Below are 21,329 nucleotides of genomic sequence, written 5' to 3' on the forward strand. Positions count from 1 at the left end.
CCTGAGAGCTTACCAAGTTATGATCCGAGCAAGTCCGGAGAGTTTATCAAGTTATGATCCGAGCAAGCCCGGGGAGCTTATTCTATGGGTAAGATATGTTTCGGGGACCTACTCCCCGGAGGCTTACCATTAGAACTAATTATGTATGTATGGGTAAGATATGTCTCAGGCAAACCGGGAAGTTTACTATAGAATTAGTTATGTATGTATAGGGAGGATATGTCTCAGCAAGCTGGGAAGCCTCCCAAGTGTTGATATGGGGGAATCTTACACCCCGAGAAGCTTACCAAGCTGTGATCCGGGTACCGTGTATCACTCTCATCCCAAGATTCGTGCGCAGATACCTTTTGTCTGGGGAGCTTTGAGCATCGATCCAGGGATCCCCTCCCGAGTAGCCCACACTATGGGTAAGACATGTCTCGGGTGAGCCCGGAGAGCTTATACCATGGTATCAGTTTAAGTATGTATGGTTAAGGGCATCCGTTCTAAGGCTCGGATCCCTAATAATTATGGTAGGAGCAAGGGGACGAGTAAGATATATCCCGAGCGAGCCCGGGAAGCTTACGTAAGAAACCAGTTAACTTCATTTATGGGGTGATGGTATGATCCGGGGACATATGCTCGGGGAGTGTGCCAAACCATGAAGGCTTATGTTCATGTTCATGTGTATGCTTATGTTATGTATGTTCATGTGTATGTTTATATGCTATGTGTGCTCATGCTTATGCCTATGCTCTTATGCTCACGTTTGTTGGTGCAACATCCCTCAGGTCAAGGTTGACCTGGTTGACCAAGCTTGAGTCTTGGTTTGGGTTTCGATGTTTGACAATGCAAGGTTGATTGAAGAAGAGTCAAGTAGGTCAAGGATGACCGGATACTTGACCGGGAAGTCCTAACTGGGATGTTAGGCAGAAGGAAGTCCTAGTGAGTGAAGCTAGGGAGAATGAAAGTCCTGGTGAGTGAAGCCAGGCAGAAGGAAAATCCTGGTGAGTGAAGCCAGGTGAAAGTCCTAGTGAGTGAAGCTAGGCAGTATAAAAGTCCTGGTGAGTGAAGCCAGGCAGATGGAAAACCCTAGTGAGTGAAGCTAGGTGGAAGCCCTGGTGAGTGAAGCCAGGCAAGGGAAAATCCAGATGGATCAGGGATTGACCAGACATCTGGTGGAAGTCCAAGTAGGTCAAGGAAGTGACCGGATACTTGGCACGACGAGAAAAGTCCAAGTGGGTCAAAGGGATTGACCGGACACTTGGTGGGAAGTCCTGGCAGGTCAAGGGAGTGACCAGATGCTTGGCATGATGTACCAACAGGTCAAGGTTGACCGGATGTTGGTTTGGGAGTCTTGGAACTTGGTTTTGGGCAAAAACCAAGTGCTGGATCGATCAGGGGATCGATCCAGGAGCTGGATCGATCAGTGGATCGATCCAGGCTTCTCCCAGCGAACAGAAAGCCTCTGGATCGATCCGTGGATCGATCCAGATGTCCCAATTGATCAGTGGATCGATTGGGACGCGAGCGCTGGATCGATCCGTGGATCGATCCAGGCGTTTTTCCCAGAGCACAGAGGCGCTCTGGATCGATCCATGGATCGATCCAAAGCCTCCCCGATCGATTGGGAACATTCGAATCGATCGGGATCTGACCGTTGGCGTCGTTTATAGCTGCAGGCATGCGATGGCTGCGGCAGATCTTCTCTGATTGACTCCAGCTCTCTCATCAGCTTCTCCATAGCTTTCTCCAAGCTCGTGATCGCCAGTTCTTGAAGGTTCTTGGAAGCTTTCCAAGTCAAGAGGCAGATCAAAGCAAGAAGAAGAAACTAGGGTTAGGGTTCTTGTACTCATTGTAAGCTTGTAAGCTTGTATTTCTTGTATCCCTTCCCTCTCTTCTTGTATTGAGTCTTGTAGGGCTTCTCCGCCCTTGGTAGTTACCATAAAGGAGAGGTTTATTTAGTGGAGGGTGTGTGTGTTGGTGTGGATCCTTGGATTAGTCACCTCTTGTGAGGTGGATACCAAGTAAACCAACCGTGTTAGCGTTGTGTGATTGTTTCTTTGTATTTCCGCTGCACATCTTTGAAGAAACAAGCACCGCCGAGCACCGAGCGAACGAGACGAGCTATTCATCCCCCCCCCCCTCTAGCTACTTTTGGTCCTAACAAGTGGTATCAGAGCAAGGCCGCTCTTCACCGGAATCATCGCCGGAAGGGTCAAGCATAACAAGAAAAGCTAGAGGGTGAAGAAGTTGGAGCAAATTCTTCAAGTTCAAGACTTTATCAAGCTCAACTTCAAGATGCAATTCCAAGATGGGCTTGGATTTGACACAAGGGTGGCTCCACCATACACTTCTACGAGTTTCGATTCTTGGAAATCAAGAATCGAAAATTTTCTTATGATGGAGATAGAGCAATGGTTTGCTCTAATGGAAGGCTTCAAGGCTCCAAGAAATTCAAAGGGCAAAGTTCTAAAGAAAAGCAAATGGAGCCCGGAGCAAGTCCAAAGGTGCGAGGCCAATGACAAAGTGACCAAGCTTTTGGTCAATTTATTGCCAAGCACCATCCTTTGCAAAATTGGAGAGTTTGAAGATGCAAAGGAGCTATGGAGCAAATTGGCCAAGCTTCATGAAGAGATCCCCTCCACAGTACAAGATCATGAAGAATCCAGAGGGTGACTCTTTGGAGCAAGACCAAGAGGAGGACTCGAGGTTGAGAGATGCTCAACCTCCCAAGAAGAGGAAATCCAAGAAGCTTCATCCTCAAGGGAATGCAACGGGAACAAGGAGGAGCATACTCCTTGTTTCATGTTCAAGATGATGAAGCCTCCACCTCTAGGATTGAGGGGGAGCAATCCTTGGTGACGCCGGATCAAGAAGAAGGAGAAACTTCTACATCCGGGTCAAGTGAAGAAGAAGAAGATGGTGCCACCTCCGAAATTCAAGAAATAGCAAATGGAGGAGCAAGTGTCATCCCTACACAAGAAGGTATAAATGTTTCAATTAAAAATAAAAATCATATAATATGTTTTGAGTGTAGGGAAAGTGGACACTACAAGAGCAAGTGTCCCAACTTGGCCAAGAAGAAGGGTCAAGTGGCCAAAGGGCAAGGAGAAGCCGGAGGAGACCATTCCGGAACAAAGAAGAGCAAGGAGCATATCATATGCTTCTCTTGCAATCAAAGGGGCATTACCGAGTCAATGCCTCAAGGGGAAGAAGATGGTCAAGACTCAAGGAGGCATTAGTCAAGGGGAGCCTCCAAGGTAAAGAAGAAGGTAACATTTATTGAGCCTACTCCTTTACATTATGGTAAAAAGCATGATAGTTCTAATTTTTATCATTTTAATGCGATTTACCATAAGAATAGGAAGCATGAGGGCTTTAAGGAAAAGCATGTGGCCCTACATGCCAAAACTACTACACCTAAGGCTAGGAATGTAGGTAAAAGTCTAGGCAAGAACTCTAAGGATTGTAGCTACAAGCCTAGAAACAAAAATGCTCATGGACTTAATGGAAAACCAAAAACTAAGGACTTAGTGATGGAAAATCAAGTCTTGAGGTCAAGACTTGATAAAATGGAAAAGACCCTAAGAAGGATGGAAAATATCCTATTAGGCCAAAATGAGCATAGCCTAGGTCTAGGAGCACAAAGGTCATCCAATGGTCATAGAGGTTTGGGATACAAACCCAAAGCTAAAAAGGATGTGCCTAGTTATCATAGGGTTCCATATAGCTATGGAACAAACCCTAAGTCTAGAGGTCAAGTCCAAGATACAAGGGAAGATATCCCTAGAAGTATCTTTGCAACCAAAGTGACTAAGACTTCTAAGAAGTCTAAGAAAGTCACTAACAAGGTCACAAGAGAGGTTATCTCTAGAGTTGACCTAGAAAATGTGACCAAGGCTTCTAAGAAGCTCAACAAGGTCATTAGGAAGGTATCTAGGGAAGTTATCCCTAGTGAGTACCTAGAGCATCCAAGGAGCACCAATAGGTGTTGGGTTCCTAGGAGCATCTTCTCTACCCCATAGATGGGTTAGAGAGTGTCAACTCCGATTAGAAGGGTAGTTAACCCAACTTTGAGGAAATTGACACTCAAGGAGCATTTTCAAGGTTTTTGTTAACCTTTGAAAATGAAATGGAATTATTATTTACTCCTTGAAAGAGTAAAATGTGCCTAATGGTGGAAAATTGATTTTATCTTAAAAAGGCATAAATTAGGAAAACCTAGAGAAATACCAAGTTGGGATTTTGGTATTCTCTTAGAAATTTTAAGGCACTCCGGGCCTTGATTTATGTGATTACTCTTGAGGAAAAATGGAATATGCCAACATTTGAGGATAAACTTAATTTCAATTGACATAAATTAATCAAGAGAATTAGAAATGCCCATTTAGGTTTTGGCACTCTTTTGAAGCACTTTGGGCAATCTAGGGTTTAAGTTTTAGGATTAGCTAAGATTAACGATACTTAGATAGGTAATCTAGGTATATTTTATTTATGTTAAACCTTGCTATGATTGTTTGCTCATAATATGCCATGACATCATATTTTATCTTATTTGTATTTTTCATTCATGACTTATCATGAAAAATACAAAAATACCATGTCATGCGATACATACATCATGTAGTTATAGGAATCTTTCTTTTGAAAGCTATTTTATTTTGATGTATGCCATAACATTATTATGCATTATGTTTATTTCCTTAAAAATTAAGGACATATGACATTAGTTAAACAAGTGGCATTTGTTTACAACAAGTGGAATAAACAAGTGACATTTGTTTAACAAGTAAATCAACAAGTAACATCCTTTGTGGATGTCTACCTCTCAAAATGCCTAGATAGATATGCATGATCCCTAGAATAGGGCAAAACCAAAATCTTACATCTCACAAAGACCTATAAGATGACTTGTATGTGTTTCAGTGCACATTAGATACAAGTGAGATGTTAGGATGATGAACAAAACTCAAGATGTTGATTTAGTGCATTCTTTTGAGTTTTAAGTTCATCAAAACACATAGTTATGTGTTTTCCCATCATTGGGAAAGCTAATGTACAAGTCATGTGCATTATGCCCAAGGAACATGATGGGATACTGGTTTTGAAAATGTTTTTAAAATGTTTTTGGAAAACCTTGGCGAAGGCTATCTTTTGATAGTAATCACCATTGAATAGTTAGACACAAACTTGAAGAAAACGCTAAAGTTTTTGCAAGTTTTCAAGTTTGTGTCAATCTTTGAAAATATAAAGTATTTTCATAGAAAACTATTTTTCCATGATTAAGTATGCCCTAAATAATGTCTACACGAAATTTCATGAATTTTGGATTTTTGTAGAATTTTCTAGGGGTTTCTGAAGTTGACTGAAATGGAATTTCAGCAACTATCAGAGCTCCGATCGATCCATGGATCGATTGGAGTGCCTGAATCGATCCGTGGATCGATTCAGAAGGCAATTCTCGCAAGCAGTAGCTCGCTGGATCGATCAGCCGATCGATCCACAAGGACTGAATCGATCAGTGGATCGATTCAGCCAGGTTCAATCGATTGGAACCCAACTCCAATCGATCCAGGTTGCTGATTTTGGCTGGGAAGGCCTGATTTCAGCATCTTTGAACCATGGTTAGTCTATGTAACCATTCCAAACCCTTAAAAATACATTTGTATACACAAACCGGGTGTTTTCGTGTTGAAAACAAGGATGGAATGGTTAAGGAAGACTTCGTTGAAGTTTAGGTTGAGGTTTGTTTCAAATTTTGAATATTTGAACCTCAAAACTTATAAAATTTGGGTTTCCTAAAGTTTTAGGGATTCCAAGTCATTGTTGGTGCAATGACAGAAGTTACCACCATGTCTTTAGGGGGAGGGACTCTTTAAAGACATGAAAATTATTTTTCATGAACCTTGGAAGGTGGTCAACCTTCCGTTAAGAACATGCTCAAGGTTGAGCGTTTGAACTTTAATGGGGAGTGGATATCCTCATTGTTCAAGTGGCTTCAAGTGGATAATGCTCAAGGATGGGCATTTGCCTACATTGGGGGAGAATGTAGGGTTAAGGTTAATGAAGGGTATGGGATCTTCATTATCGTGTTGGTCACAACGAGTGAAGTTGTGAACAACGATGAGCAACCCTTCAGGGGGAGAGTTTTCAACAATGGGGCATTTGTTGAAGAGTGCCAAAAATTGAGGCACGGGTTGCTGTGTGCTCAAAGATGGTTTGATGTGTGCCAATAGGGGGAGAATGAAAGGGAGTAAGTTAGGCTTTCATTACCTAGAGGGAGTTTGCCCTCAAAGGGGGAGAATGAAGGGCTTAACTTATGTATTCATTACCTATTGGCATGAAGAAGGTTTAGTTTATGGGATTAGCCTAACTTACATGTGGTATTGTAAGTGATAGTGTTGGTATTGTCAAACATCAAAAAGGGGGAGATTGTTGGTGCAACATCCCTCAGGTCAAGGTTGACCTGGTTGACCAAGCTTGAGTCTTGGTTTGGGTTTCGATGTTTGACAATGCAAGGTTGATTGAAGAAGAGTCAAGTAGGTCAAGGATGACCGGATACTTGACCGGGAAGTCCTAACTGGGATGTTAGGCAGAAGGAAATCCTAGTGAGTGAATGATAAGTGTGAATGAAGAAGAGTCAAGTAGGTAAAGTTGACTGGATAGTGACGGTGAAAGTCCTAGTGAGTGAAGCTAGGCAGTATGAAAGTCCTGGTGAGTGAAGCCAGGCAGATGGAAAACCCTAGTGAGTGAAGCTAGGTGGAAGCCCTGGTGAGTGAAGCCAGGCAAGGGAAAATCCAGATGGATCAGGGATTGACCGGACAACTGAGGGGAAGTCCAAGTAGGTCAAGGAAGTGACCGGATACTTGGCACGACGAGAAAAGTCCAAGTGGGTCAAAGAGATTGACCGGACACTTGGTGGGAAGTCCTGGCAGGTCAAGGGAGTGACCAGATGCTAGGCATGATGTACCAACAGGTCAAGGTTGACCGGATGTTGGTTTGGGAGTCTTGGAACTTGGTTTTGGGCAAAAACCAAGTGTTGGATCGATCCAGGATTCTCCCAGCTAACAGAAGCCTCGATCGATCCGTGGATCGATCCAGATGTCCCAATCGATCGTGGATCGATTGGGACGCGGCTGCCGGCGATAAGCGCTGGATCGATCCGTGGATCGATCGAGCACAGAGGCGCTCTGGATCGATCCATGGATCGATCCAAAGCCTCCCCGATCGATTGGGAACATTCGAATCGATCGGGATCCGACCGTTGGCGTCGTTTATAGCTGCAGGCGTGCGATGGCTGCAGCACCTCTTCTCCGATTGACTCCAGCTCTCTCATCAGCTTCTCCACAGCTTTCTCCAAGCTCGTGATCGCCAGTTCTTGAAGGTTCTTGGAAGCTTTCCAAGTCAAGAGGCGGATCAAAGCAAGAAGAAGAAACTAGGGTTAGGGTTCTTGTACTCATTGTAAGCTTGTAAGCTTGTATTTCTTGTATCCCTTCCCTCTCTTCTTGTATTGAGTCTTGTAGGGGTTCTCCGCCCTTGGTAGTTACCATAAAGGAGAGGTTTATTTAGTGGAGGGTGTGTGTGTTGGTGTGGATCCTTGGATTAGTCACCTCTTGTGAGGTGGATACCAAGTAAACCAACCGTGTTAGCGTTGTGTGATTGTTTCTTTGTATTTCCGCTGCACATCTTTGAAGAAACAAGCACCGCCGAGCACCGAGCGAACGAGACGAGCTATTCACCCCCCCCCCCCCCTCTAGCTACTTTTGGTCCTAACAACGTTCACATTTAGATTCATGTATGTTTATGTTTATGTCTATATATGTTTATGCTTACGTCTATGCTCTTATGTTCACGATCACATGTATGTCCTTGCATGCAGTATGATTACCTTCATGCTTTAGTACACATGTGTAAGTAAAATACTTTACTATGAATAAAGATTTAGTTAAGCTAGAATTCTCCCCTTGGATACATGGATATAGGAACTAATTAATGCATAGTATGATTTGAATATGCCGAGTCTCTCGACTCACATATTTCAACTATTTCAGGTAATGAGATAAATAAGACAATGACCAGTGAGCAAGCTCGGGACAATGACAGTATAACCCGAAAACCTTCTAGTTTAGTTTCCGCATTAGTTAAATGATTCTCTTTGAAAAATAAATTCTGGAACGGTATGACCAGTATTAAAGGTTGCTAGTAGTTAATATTTTAAGAGCTATTTATGTATCTCAGTTAAATTAACAACCTGTTATGGATAAATGTGCAATTGAGATTTGGGATGTCCGATATATATATATACAAACTCGAACAAATTGAATTTTTTTAATATCAAATTTTCCTATAAAAATCAAACAAACAGAACTAATTAAATATCGATTAATTCAATTTTCGACCAAATTAATTAAAATTTTAAAACAAAATTTATCAAATTGTGATTTTATTTAATTAATTATATTTTTAAATAAAAAATTATCAAATTAATATCCAAATTCGATTTATTTAATTTAATTGAATTACAAATTTTAAAATCAAAAGTAAATTGAATTACTTAAAAACTGAATTAATTTTTTTAAAAAAATAAAAATCTAAATTAACCAAACCGAATTAAATCATATATTTATTAGGATTCATGTACTTAGTTTTTTTTGTCCTGTTTGAATGCATGCCTTGGTTTATGTTACGGTTGATTTAATCTAATTATTATATGTCAGTGCATATGTAAACTGAGATTGCACGACTGAAAAAAAGAAAATGTAACTATTATTTTTTAAAAAAAATTTTAATGTAATTTGGCATAAACCGTCAAAGAAATAGGAAGATATTTTAACGGTAAATTAGAGAAAAATCCCTAATGATAATCATAACTTTGTATATAATCCCCATGCCAAAAAAACTTTGTTTCCACTCCCTGCATGTAAAGTATTACTTGTTTCAACTCCCTCATGCAAATATTGATACCTAAATTGCCCCTCAGATTTTTTAGGTACAAAAAGTCCAAAATTGAGTATAAAAAGTCTGAAAAAGAGTATAATTCTTCTTAAAGTCAGTACTTTATATTAAAAATCGAGTATATTTTCTATCAAAATTGTCCTTCTTATTTTTTAGGTATAAAAAGTCTAAAAATAAGTATAATTCCTGTTAAATTAAACACTTTACACTATAATCCAGTACTCTATACTAGGATCGAGTATATTTTCTATCGAAATTAACCCATATTTTTTAGATACAAAAAGTCAAAAATTGAGTACAAAAAGTCCGAAAATGAGTATAATTTTTCTTAAAGTCAGTATTTTATATTAAAAATCGAGTATATTTTCTATTAAATTCAGCACATTAAACTAAAATCGACTATATTTTGAGGTGAAAAAAGAATCGTACTCAATTTGATAGAAAATATACTAGATTCTAATTTAATATACTGAATTTAAGAGGATTTATACTGATTTTTAGACTTTTTTACCTAAAAATATCATGGACAATTAGGTAAATATATTTGATTGGGGAGTGAAAAAAAAGTTTTTCATGGATGGGGACTACATGTAAAGTTATGTTTACCAATGGGGAGTGCATGTAAATTTACCCATATTTCAACACATGTATGAGGGTAAAAGATGATTAAATTCGCTTTTAGAGTCTTCGTAAATCTGTCTAAGATCAATATAGAGAAGATTGACTATTAATTTTTAAAATAATAATTATAATATAAAAGAGATATTTATCTCACGTAGTTTAGATTCGACTCTTAGACCTCGTGATTTAATCCCGAGGAGACCAAGAGCATCTATACTAACACGGCACAAAGCTTAACGTGGCGCTTTGCGGCGCATGTAGTAGTACCCTTTCTTTCAACGCAAGACAAAATTAGTGATCATACGCAAATATACGACCACAATATTGGACGCAAACAGCGGAAAGTAAACAGGGGCACCTCAATCTCCAAATTCTGTGTGGTGTTAATCTTTATCTCGTAGCAATTTACTGGCCATGTTTTTTTTCATCTTCTCCTTGCTATAAATAGTAATCCGGCAATGGCACAATACTTTAAGCAGCTAGCCATGGCTCCTTGCTCTACAGCTGCCCGCTGCTTCTTCTTCTCCCCGTCCCCATCTCTCCTTCTCCTATGCTCCTTTGCAGCGCTCCACTATCTTCCCCTCTCCTCCGCAATCGACTCCATCTCTGCAAACAATTCTCTCAAAGGGAACCAGAGCATAATCTCAGTCGGCGGCAATTTCAGGCTGGGCTTCTTCACGCCCACAGGAAGCTCCTCCCTCAACTTCTACATTGGCATCTGGTACGACAAAATCTCCGTCTTCACTCCAGTTTGGGTGGCCAACAGAGCAACCCCCGTCAAGGACCCAACTGCATCAGAGCTCAGAATCTCTGGCGACGGCAACCTCGTCCTCCTCCTCCTCGACAATTCCTCCATTATATGGTCCACCAACGTCACAATTCCCTCCGATTCCGCCACAGTCGCTGTCATACTCGACACCGGCAATCTTCAACTGAGGGACGAGTCCAACTCCTCTCTCGTCTTCTGGCAGAGCTTTGATCACCCCACTGACACTTGGCTTCCTGGAGCCAAACTTCGATTCGACAAGCTCACCAATCGAACACAACCCCTCACGGCCTGGAAGAGCAAAGTCGATCCTGCTCCTGGGATCTTCACCCTCGAGGTGGATCCTGCAGGAACCTACCAATGCTATATGCTGTGGAATTCGTCCAGGATATATTGGTCCAGTGGCCTCTGGAACGGCAATACCTTTGGCTCCATTCCTGAGATAGCTCCGAGCAGGAACTTCGGCTATGGCTACCAATTCGTCGACAATGAAGAGGAGTTCTATTTCGCGTACACTATTGATAATCCCAATATGATCTCCAGAAATGTTCTCGATCATGACTCTGGCCTGTCTCAACAATGGACATGGACGGAGAGTTCTAAATCTTGGGTCTTGTATTGGACTCAGCCTCCATTCAGGTGCTCTGTTTTTGCGCTCTGTGGATCTTTCAGCAGCTGCAATGATTTCACCTCCTCCGCTTGCAATTGTATCAAAGGATTCAGGATCAAGTCTCGGAGTGATTGGGATTTGGGAGACAAAACCGCTGGGTGCGAGAGGATCACTCCCCTGCAATGTGAGCAGAACAATTCAATCGATTCTCAGAGAGATGGCTTCTTCATGATGACGAATGTGAGACTACCTGACAAAGCTGATGCTTTGGCCATGGCTCGAACTTCGGAAGAATGTGAACTGGCTTGCTTGAACAATTGCTCTTGCAATGCTTATTCCTATAACACCACAGGGTGCTATGTTTGGCACGGAGACTTGCTTAATCTTCAAGAACAATACAACCAACCTGATGCAGGTACTCTTTACCTTCGCCTTTCTGCCTTGGAGCTGCAGAGCTCTGGAAGCAACAAAAACACAGTGGTAACTTGGGTCATCGTCGGAGTCGTCTCGACAATTGTCCTACTTTGTCTCGCCATCGTTACCGTTTGGATCATGATATCCAAGCGGCGATCCAGAAAAATGATCCAAAATTTGAACAGAGCTCAAAGTTCTCTCGTCTCTTTCACGTACAGTGAGTTGCAGCATGCCACAAGAAATTTCTCAGAGAAGATCGGGGGAGGAGGCTTCGGCTCCGTTTTCAAAGGGTCATTGCCAGGCTCAGTTGCCATTGCCGTGAAGAAGCTCGAAGGCCTCCGTCAAGGCGAGAAACAATTCCGGACCGAGGTGGGCACGATTGGCAGAATCCAACACATCAACCTTGTCCGTCTGCTTGGATTTTGCTCTCAACGATCGGAAAAGTTACTCGTGTACGAGTTCATGCCAAACGGTTCCTTAAACTCTCACCTCTTCGATAGAACTGCTCCTTCCACCGTCTTGACTTGGAGAACTAGATATCAAATTGCTATCGGCGTTGCGAAAGGATTAGACTATCTACACGAGCAATGCAGAGACTGCATCATACACTGTGACATAAAGCCAGAAAACATTCTGCTGGATGCTTCATTCAATCCTAAAGTAGCAGACTTTGGCCTCGCTAAGCTCATGGGACGAGACTTCAGCCGCGTTGTGACGACGTTGAGAGGAACTCCAGGGTACCTTGCTCCCGAATGGATCACTGGCGTTGCCATCACGACCAAAGCTGATGTGTACAGTTATGGCATGATGTTGTTGGAGATCATATCTGGAAGAAGAAATGTGGAGCAAACAGAGCAAAGTAGTGATCTTTACTATCATCCAACGTCCATGGCGAGCAAACTCATCGCAGGTGAGGTTGCGACTGTGCTCGACGGCGGGTTGGGGCACGAAGAAGTTGACATGGAAGAACTAGAGAGAGCTTGCAAGATTGCTTTCTGGTGCATTCAGAATGAGGAGAGTTGCAGACCCACCATGGGGCAGGTCCTTCAAGTTCTTGAAGGCGTTGTAGACGTCGACATGCCCCCTGTTCCAAGATCACTGCAGCTCATTGATAAATCAGAATCAGAGACCATCAATTTCTTTCATTGATTTTTAGAGCTTTCATAAATATATTACGAAATCAAAACAGAATGTATACGCTAGGTGTTCAAAGATCTACATATATGTTTTAATCTGAATGAAGATTCTATCGACGCTTCAAATATCGCCATCAAAATTACATCTATTCTTAGATTGGCAAATAAGATAAATCATACACTATAAAAATTAGAAAATAGAGATGAAATTTCTGTTGCTAAATTAATTTTGCGACGGAATAGAGAGGAAAAGCGTACTGTCAGCTAGATATTGGTTGTTGCTACAGTAACGACGGAAATTTAGACATACATTGATATATAGAGCGATGGATGTTTAAATTTCCATTGCTAAAAATCAAATGGAGCAATAACTCTATTAAAAGTATTTAGCGACGAATATTTAAATATCCGTCACAAATAGAGACAAAATATTTAAATATCCATCATTATTTATTTATTTTTAGGTATCATACATATCGGGAAGACATCGTACCTACTATTTTAGCGACTAAAAATTGACTTTCTGTCTGATATGATGATGAGATGAGAGGGAAGGGCATTTTTGTCATTTGATATCAATAGGGTTTTGGTTTTAAGTGGTGGCACTGTTCGCCAAAGGAGGGGGGCATCGTGCTTTTATTTTCCACCTCCGCCAAGCACAAGGAGGGAGGGGGGTTTGAGCTGCTGCCTCTGTCTGGTTCGCCGCCGACCTCGCCCTCGACGTCGCTCCTCCTCAGCAGCCCCGGCACCGACCACCTCTGACTAGCGAGGCCGCCTCTGCTTTTCTGTCCCTTCTCCTCTTCGATCCAGACCGACATCGGCTGAGGCCTGTCGTCGCCGCGACGGAGGCACGCCACGTCTTCCTCCTTCACCAGCCGCCACCCGCTGGAACAGGGGTGTTGCCTCTCCTCTCGTTGGAAGCCTCCTCTGGCGTGGGCTTCCTTGCGCCTGACCACCACAGTAGAAGCGCACGCGGATGGTACCTTCATCGCCTTCGACGTCGATCATGCCCATTGCCGGCAGCCCCTCGCCCTCGGGCACGAGGGCTCTCTGCCATAGTAGCTCCATTCTCTGTTACCGTTATCCCTAGTGCTGGTTCAGCAGATGTTGCTACCTCTATGATCGCGGCCACCGAGTCCAGCGACCGCCGCCGCCGAGTCCAGCGGTCGCCGCCGATGCCTCCAGCAGGCGTCGACACTACCTCCAGCGGGCGTCGCCTCCAGCGGCCATCGCTGCCTCCTCTAGCGGTCGTCGTAACCCTCCGAGCAGCCGTCATTTGAGTGCTCAGGTTTGTCTACTCCGGCCTCTGAGTCGAGATGATGTTTGGCCTGTGAGTCGATGTGGTTCCGACCATCCAGCCGTTGTATTTCGCTCTTCGTACCGCTATTACGATTGGGAGTTACTGGTATTATCCGACCTGCGTGCCGTGCGTCAGCCTGCGAGCCGCTGTGGTATCCCGGCCTAGGTGCCGCTATCATATTTCAGCCTACGTGTCACATTTTGGATCCATGCTGCACCGGATTTCCTATCTTCACCCCTAGAGCTGGCTCCTCAGCTGACTCACACTCATCTACCCTGCACGGTCACGATGACTCGATCAGCATCGCGACCAACTCACCAATCCATTCGAGGGCACCCCTCGGGGCCAGGGTACATCACTGTACTCATCTTGTATTTATTTAGTTGCTCTGTTATTATTCGGTTGCTTATATATTCGTGGGACCCGCCTTGAACATCGGGGTACCAGGGACCGGGGCAACCCGGTCGCTGGCTACAGATACTGTTGATCAGAGGACTTTTGACAACTTGGTCAACACAGAAGATAGCTCAGCATCCAGGTCATGGAGATGCGGTCAACATTCCAGCCACATCACTCCGGTAGTTCCGTCTTCTCAAATTCCTGACAGGATCATATTTGGCGTCGTCTGTGGGAACTTCGCTTGATCTAGAATGTGAAGATGGACGACGTCGGAAAATTCTGTCATACTCATGACCTTGGTGGATTTCAACGAGCATATCATATTTCCTTACTCCATGGATATTCGGGAGTCGAGGAATTGAGTCAGGCTGCTGGGAGGCAGGTCAGTTTTTCCGTTATATTCTCTCTTTCGATCGTAGGATTTACCATAGTTCCCCGATCGAAGACTCCCGTGTCGATCGGCCGGATTTAAGCTATATCATAGCCACTGGCTCAATGTCGAAGACTCCCGTGCCGATCGGCCGGGTTTATATTATATCATAGCTACAGCTCAATGTTGAAGACTCCCGTACTGATCGATCGAGTTTATATTATATCAGAGCCACAGGATCAATGTCGAAGACTCCCGTGCCGATCGATCGAGTTTATATTATATTAGAGTCACATGGCTTAATGTCAAAGTCTCCCGTGCCGATCAGCCGGGTTTATATTATATTAGGGCCACAGGCTCAATGTCGAAGGCTCCCGTGCCGATCGACCGGGTTTATATTATATCATAGCCACATGCTCAATGTCGAAGACTCTTGTGTCGATCGACCGAGTTTATTTTATATCAGAGCTACACGCTCAATGTCGAAGATTCCCAAGACGATCGGCAGGGTTTGAATTATATTAGAGCCACGAAATCTAGAAGTTGAGCAGCGATTATAACCCTTGAGTCAGAGACTCCCGAGCTGATCGACCGGGTTTGAGTTATATTAGAGTCACGAGCTCTAGAAGTCAAGCGACTGTTAGTATTAGCCCTAGTACCAATTATGAGATGATTGTAAAGGGCACATTATTGTATCATATATCATTATTAATAAAATGCAAAGTTTGTTATTATATTTATATCAGTTCAGTGCCAATTGAATAAGTATAATAATGTCCTTGGGTAGTAGGTTCTTATTTATAATATATCAATTGGTTGAATTGATAGTGAGATATTGTAGAGAACACTACTCTTAACTATTCCTAGTCAAGCATTAATATACAAGGACAATATTAATGCTTTGAGACTAGCATGTAGGTCAACGGATGACTTGATCTCACAAGTCATGGATATGAGATATCAAGTTGACACATGGGTATATATTAGAGAATATATACTGAATGACCCGCCATGAGAATGTTTCATGGATCATTATATGAGTGTCATAAACATTCTCATGTGACTATTGGTATAAATAGTCCTTTGATCTGAAGTCATTACGGTTCCCTACATAAGGAGTTGTGTACTTTGGTATCGGCAAACGTCACCTGTAACAAGGTGGGCAATAAAGTCAATCACTAGGTATGCAATGAATTATGCGGAGGGATGTGAGTGATGTAGATGAGATCTATCCCTTCCATATGACAGAAGCGATATCAGTGGACCCCTTGATTAGTAGGACACAAAGAAAGCATAGTCATACTCAAATGAGTCAATATGAGATATTGAGCTCATTTGATTGAGTGTGTCTATTTAGAGATCAAGAAACACAAAGGTTGATAAAAGGATAACACAGTCTATGCCTCATTGATCAACCTAGATATCAAGGATAGAGGGACAAAGTCATACAAGATAATAGCCACGGACAGATTAGGTTGGATCTTGACCTTCTCGTCACTTGGGTAGCAATGATGTCTTGCTAGATGTCACTCATTGTTTATGTATCTAAATGTGATTTAGGTACATTGCCAACGTTACGAGAACTTATTGGGTCACACACAAAGAACAAGTAGATTTGGAGATGGATTCATATGATTAATCATTGGATTAAGTCTAATTCGAATTGGACATATTGAGTTAGACTCAATTAGATCTAATTATTAGATTAAGTCCAATTCAAATTAGACTCAAGGAGTCAATTTGAATTAATGAAATAGTCATTCATTGAATTTGAATTGCATGAGGATTAATTGAGTAAGACTCAATTGAATTAGACTTGAGCTAGACTCAAGTGCATTAGACTTGAGTTAGACTCAAGTGAGGATTAATGGAGATAATTATTAAATTTCAAAATTTAATAATTTATTTCATTTAATTTTTGAAATTGATTTGAAATGAGGAGTTACAAGTGTAATCCTTAATGGAGTGTAAATACTCATTAAGGTCATTAATGTTAATAAGTGTTTTCATTGGATGAAAATACTTAAGTAATTTTCTCTTCATTTTGGGCACTTCTTCATTTGGCTTCTTTCTCTCCTCTCCTCTCCTCTTGGATGAAACCTTCTCAAGGTTGCTAGCACAACCTTAGGTGGTTTCATCTCCATCTTGTGAGTTTGTGAGACAAACGAACGCTTGTTCGTGTGGATACTGTAGAGGCGCGAACGCGAGATCGTGCTGTGATCCGAGATGTCAGGAGTCCGTGGGCACGCTGCAAAGGTATACTCTATCATGTCTTTAGATCTAACTTAGTATAAATTTTGTTTCCCTTCGCATGGATCTTCTGGAGGAAATAGGTTTTCCCGCTGCGCGTTTGCGTGTTTAGCAACCTATTTCCTTACAACGACGACTATAAACCCTAGAAGTCGAGCGATGACTATAAACCCTTAAGTCAGAGACTCCCGTATCGATCGGTCAGGTTTGAGTTATATTAGAGTCACGAGATCTAGAAGTCGAGCGTGACTATAAACCCTAGAAGTCAAGCGGCGACTATAAACCCTTGAGTCAGAGACTCCCGTACCGATCGGCCAGGTTTGAGTTATATTAGAGTCACGGGCTCTAGAAGTCAAGCAGTGACTATAAACCCCAGAAGTCGAGCGGTGACTATAAACCCTAGAAGTTGAGTGGTGACTATAAACCCTAGAAGTCGAGCGGTGACTATAAACCCTAGAAGTCGAGCGATGACTATAAACCCTAGAAGTCGAGCGATGACTATAAACCCTAGAAGTCGAGCGGCGACTATAAACCCTTGTCTTCAACGATGGTCGAGCGGCGACCTTAAACTCATATCTCCCTCGTTCAAGGTCGAGCGGTCTTTACTGGTCACGGACCAACATATCGGATCTCTTATCTCCCCCGTTCGAGATCGAGAGGTCTTCACTGGTCTCGGACCAGCATATTGGATCTCCTATCTCCCCCGTTCGGGGTCCAGCGATTTTCACTAGTCACGGACCAGCTTATCAGAACATCCATCTCCCCTGTTCAAGGTCGAGCAGTCTCCACCGGTCACAGACCAGCTTATCAGAGCATCAATCTCCCCCATTCGGGGTCAAGCAGTCTCTACTGGTCACAGACCAGCTTATCAGAGCATCCATCTCCCCCGTTCGAGGTTGAGCTATCTCCAATGATCTCAGACAGGAGTGAAGGGCGCTACTCAGAATATTATTCTGTTTCCCCTGTACAAAAATTTGTACAAGCACAGAACTTTTCCTAGCAACTCATATGCTCTTCAGAAGTTAAACTTGGATTGGAAACGAAACTTAACATTTTTACTCCAAGTTCGTTCTTCAAAGTTAAACTTGGATTGGAAACGAAACTTAACATTTTTACTTCAACTTCAACCCTTGTGTTCTTCAGAAGTTAAACTATATTACAGAAGTTGATTAAATATTTATTTCAAGGATTGGCTTCCAGGTCGTTGGCGAGGCACTAGACCTTCTTAGTTATGAGATCATCCACCACTTCCTAGACAAAGCCTTTCAAAGAAATTGAATATTTAAACTTCTCACAGTAACCTTAGGTTTAACTACAGAGACCTCAATCAAAGCACAAGATCGAAACACAAAATTGAAGTACAAAAATGAAAATATAAAATCGCTAGCCTCTTGTGTTGGTATTTCAGGATCTATACAAAGAAAACAAAACTAGTTGTACTATAGAATAAATAACTAGTTGTACATTTCTTCGTAGACAAAGACCTCTTGATCTTCTGCCGTATTCCTCTCCTCTTCTTGGACGTCATGTGGGCGACAATCTACCAAGACAAAAACACACGAACCCCTTTTGTTTCCAAGCCACCTACCATGAAAAGATGCAAAGAAAGGAATGCCTCCTTCTTCTTCTTCTCCTCCAAACCGCCGACCACCAAGGTGCTTCGTCTCTTTGTTTTCTTTTCCTCCAAGCTCCGGCCACCAAGAGAAGATGGGGTGCCGACCCTAGAGGGAAGAAAAGGGAAGAAGAAAAGAAGTGGGGTGCCGACCCTAGAGGAAAGAAAAGAAAAAAATGGGGTGATGGCCTTAAGGGAAAGGAGTGAAACTTATCAATTCTTGATTGAATTGTTGATTTTTTGTGGCACAACCTCCTCTCCTTTTATAATCCTTTGCCCTAGATAAAAAAGGAGAAAAAGTAATAAATTTTTGTTTAAAAAAATCTCTAGAAAAAAAATTAAAATAATTCTTTTTAGAAAAATTTCTTAAGAAAGAATTAGTATAATTCTTTTTAGAAAATTTCTAAAAAAGAATCAACATAATTATTTATAGAAATATCTCTAGGAAAGAATTAACATAATTCTTTTTCAAAAAATTTCTTAGGAAAGAATTAATATAATTCTTTTTAGAAAATTTCTAAGAAAAAATCAACGTAATTCTTTTTAGAAAAATCTCTAATTCTGTTGAGAAAAATCTCCCTTTTTTTAAAATTTTTCTTTTCTTTTCTTCTGGTTTGGCCGACCCCCTTGCTTGGCCACCAAGCAAGGCTTGGCCGACCCCTTTCTTGGGTAGGAAGCAAGGCTTGGCCGACCCCTTGCTTAGGCACTAAGCAAGGATGTGGCCGACCCCTTTATTGGGTAGAAAGCAAAATCAAAACGAGTGAATGTGAGGCTTTATAGAGGCTACAACAGGAACCGAGAGGAGGAATTGGTTTTGACCTCTTGATGGACTTGAGCTTCCTGTGTTCGACCCGAATACCCAACTCAAGTTCATCAATAATAACTCATACAACCAAAGAGTTATTATTGAACTACCACACCAATCCTATATTACAATATGAGCTCCTACTTATCATGAGTGTGTTAGTCTCCCTGTATTTAAGATATCATATGTCCGTTAATTAAATGAGTTACTGACATCTCACTTAATTAATATCTAGCTCCAAGAGTAGTACCACTCAACCTTATTATCATGTCGGAATAAGTCTACCTGCAGGGTTTACATGATAATCCTTATGAGCTCCTCAAGCGGACATCATCAACCTAGATTACTAGGACATAGTTTCCTTTTATAATCAATAACACATCATATAAATAATATTATTTCCCAACTTATCGGGTCTATTGATTTCACTGAATAAATCTCACCCTTTGATAAATTAAAGAAATAAATACTAAGTATATATATTTGTTATTATATCGGGATTAAGAATGCGCACATCCATAATAACAGAGATTTTGTTCTTTTATGCAGTCAGTATAAAAAGAACAACCTCAAATGGTCCTGCTTAATACACACATAGTGTACTAGTGTAATTATCTAGTCAAGACAAACTAATTCTAAATTACACTATAATCATTCCAATGGTGTGTCCCTATCCATCTCGGTCGTGAGTTACTATTTATAATTTATAAGGAACTGATAACATGATCTTCTTTGTGGCACCTCACACCATGCATTAACATGCAATATTTGACCAGAGTGATTCTCATTTCAAAATATAAATGTTCATACAAAAAGGTAGACTTTTAATATACATCTTAACAATCTCCCACTTATACTAAAAGACTATGCTGTCATATATGCTGCCATACATCTGATTCTCATCCCCTCAACATGCCCATCAAAAGCTCTCGTCGGAAGGGCCTTAGTGAAAGGATCTGCCAAGTTATCTGCTGATGCAATCTTGGCAATAACAACTTCTCCTCGCTTTACGATATCTCATATCAGGTGGTACTTGCGCTCAATGTGTTTACTTGCCCTTATGGGCTCGTGGTTCCTTCGAGTTTGCTACTGCACCACTATTATCACAATAAATTGTGATAATTTTGGGCAAATCAGGAATCACATCTAAGTCCATCAAGAAGTTTCTGAGTCATACTGCTTCTTTGGTTGTCTCAGAGGCTACCACTTATTCAACTTCCATGGTGGAGTCTGAAATGCATTTCTGCTTAATACTCCTCCATGTTATGGCTCCACCTCCCAAAGTAAACACATACCCCAAGGTTGACTTACTATTGCCCCTATCTGATTGGAAATCTAAATTCGTGTAACCCATAGGGAGCAAATCATCTGCCTGGTAAACTAGCATATAATCTCTAGTCATTTTCAAGTGCTTCAATATATGCTTTACGACAATCCAATGTCCTTGTCCTGGGTTACTTTGATATCTGCTAACCATGCCTACGGCAAAATAAATATTCAGTTTCGTACATAGTATTGCATACATTAGACTTCCTACAGCCGAAGCATAAGGAACTACCTTTATCTCCTCTATCTCCTTTGATGTTTTAGGACACATCTCTTTAGATAAAGATATTCCATGCCGAAAAGGTAAAAAACCTTTCTTGGAGTTTTGCATGCTAAAACGAGCTAGGATAGTATCGATGTATGAAGCTTGGGATAAGCACAACATTCTTTTCTTGTGATCCCTTATTACTTTGATCCTAAGAATATGTCCACATTCTCCCAAGTCCTTCATATCAAATTGCTTGGACAACCATACCTTTACGTCTGATAACACTTTGATATTATTGCCAATGAGTAAAATGTCATCTACGTATAATACAAGAAATACCACCACGTTTTCGTCACTTTTTTTGTATACACAAGACTCATCTAGACACTGAATGAATTCATAAGACTGGATCACTTCATCAAACCAAATGTTCCAAGATCTCGAAGCTTGCTTCAGTCCATAAATGGACCGATTGAGCTTACATACAAGATGCTCTTTGCCTTTCACAATGAATCCCTCTGGTTGCTTCATATGGATGTTTTCTTCAAGACTTCCATTAAGGAAAGTTGTCTTGA

At 41.6% G+C, this 21,329-nt stretch overlaps 1 protein-coding gene across 1 annotated transcript; it reads left to right on the top strand.

Moving 5' to 3' along the window:
- The first annotated feature begins 10,016 nt into the window (after positions 1–10,016).
- On the top strand, positions 10,017–12,497 carry LOC122031292 (G-type lectin S-receptor-like serine/threonine-protein kinase At2g19130). Its single transcript, XM_042590420.1, has one exon. It carries the CDS (start codon positions 10,017–10,019, stop codon positions 12,495–12,497), a length of 2,481 nt encoding a protein of 826 aa, XP_042446354.1.
- Positions 12,498–21,329: the final 8,832 nt, after the last annotated feature.

This window comes from Zingiber officinale, chromosome 11A (genome assembly GCF_018446385.1).
Source record: "Zingiber officinale cultivar Zhangliang chromosome 11A, Zo_v1.1, whole genome shotgun sequence".
Classification (NCBI taxonomy): Eukaryota; Viridiplantae; Streptophyta; class Magnoliopsida; order Zingiberales; family Zingiberaceae; genus Zingiber; species Zingiber officinale.

Excerpts from the sequence above, each read along its gene's own strand:
- LOC122031292 (XM_042590420.1), top strand. The coding sequence starts at position 10,017 with ATGGCACAATACTTTAAGCAGCTAGCCATGGCTCCTTGCTCTACAGCT.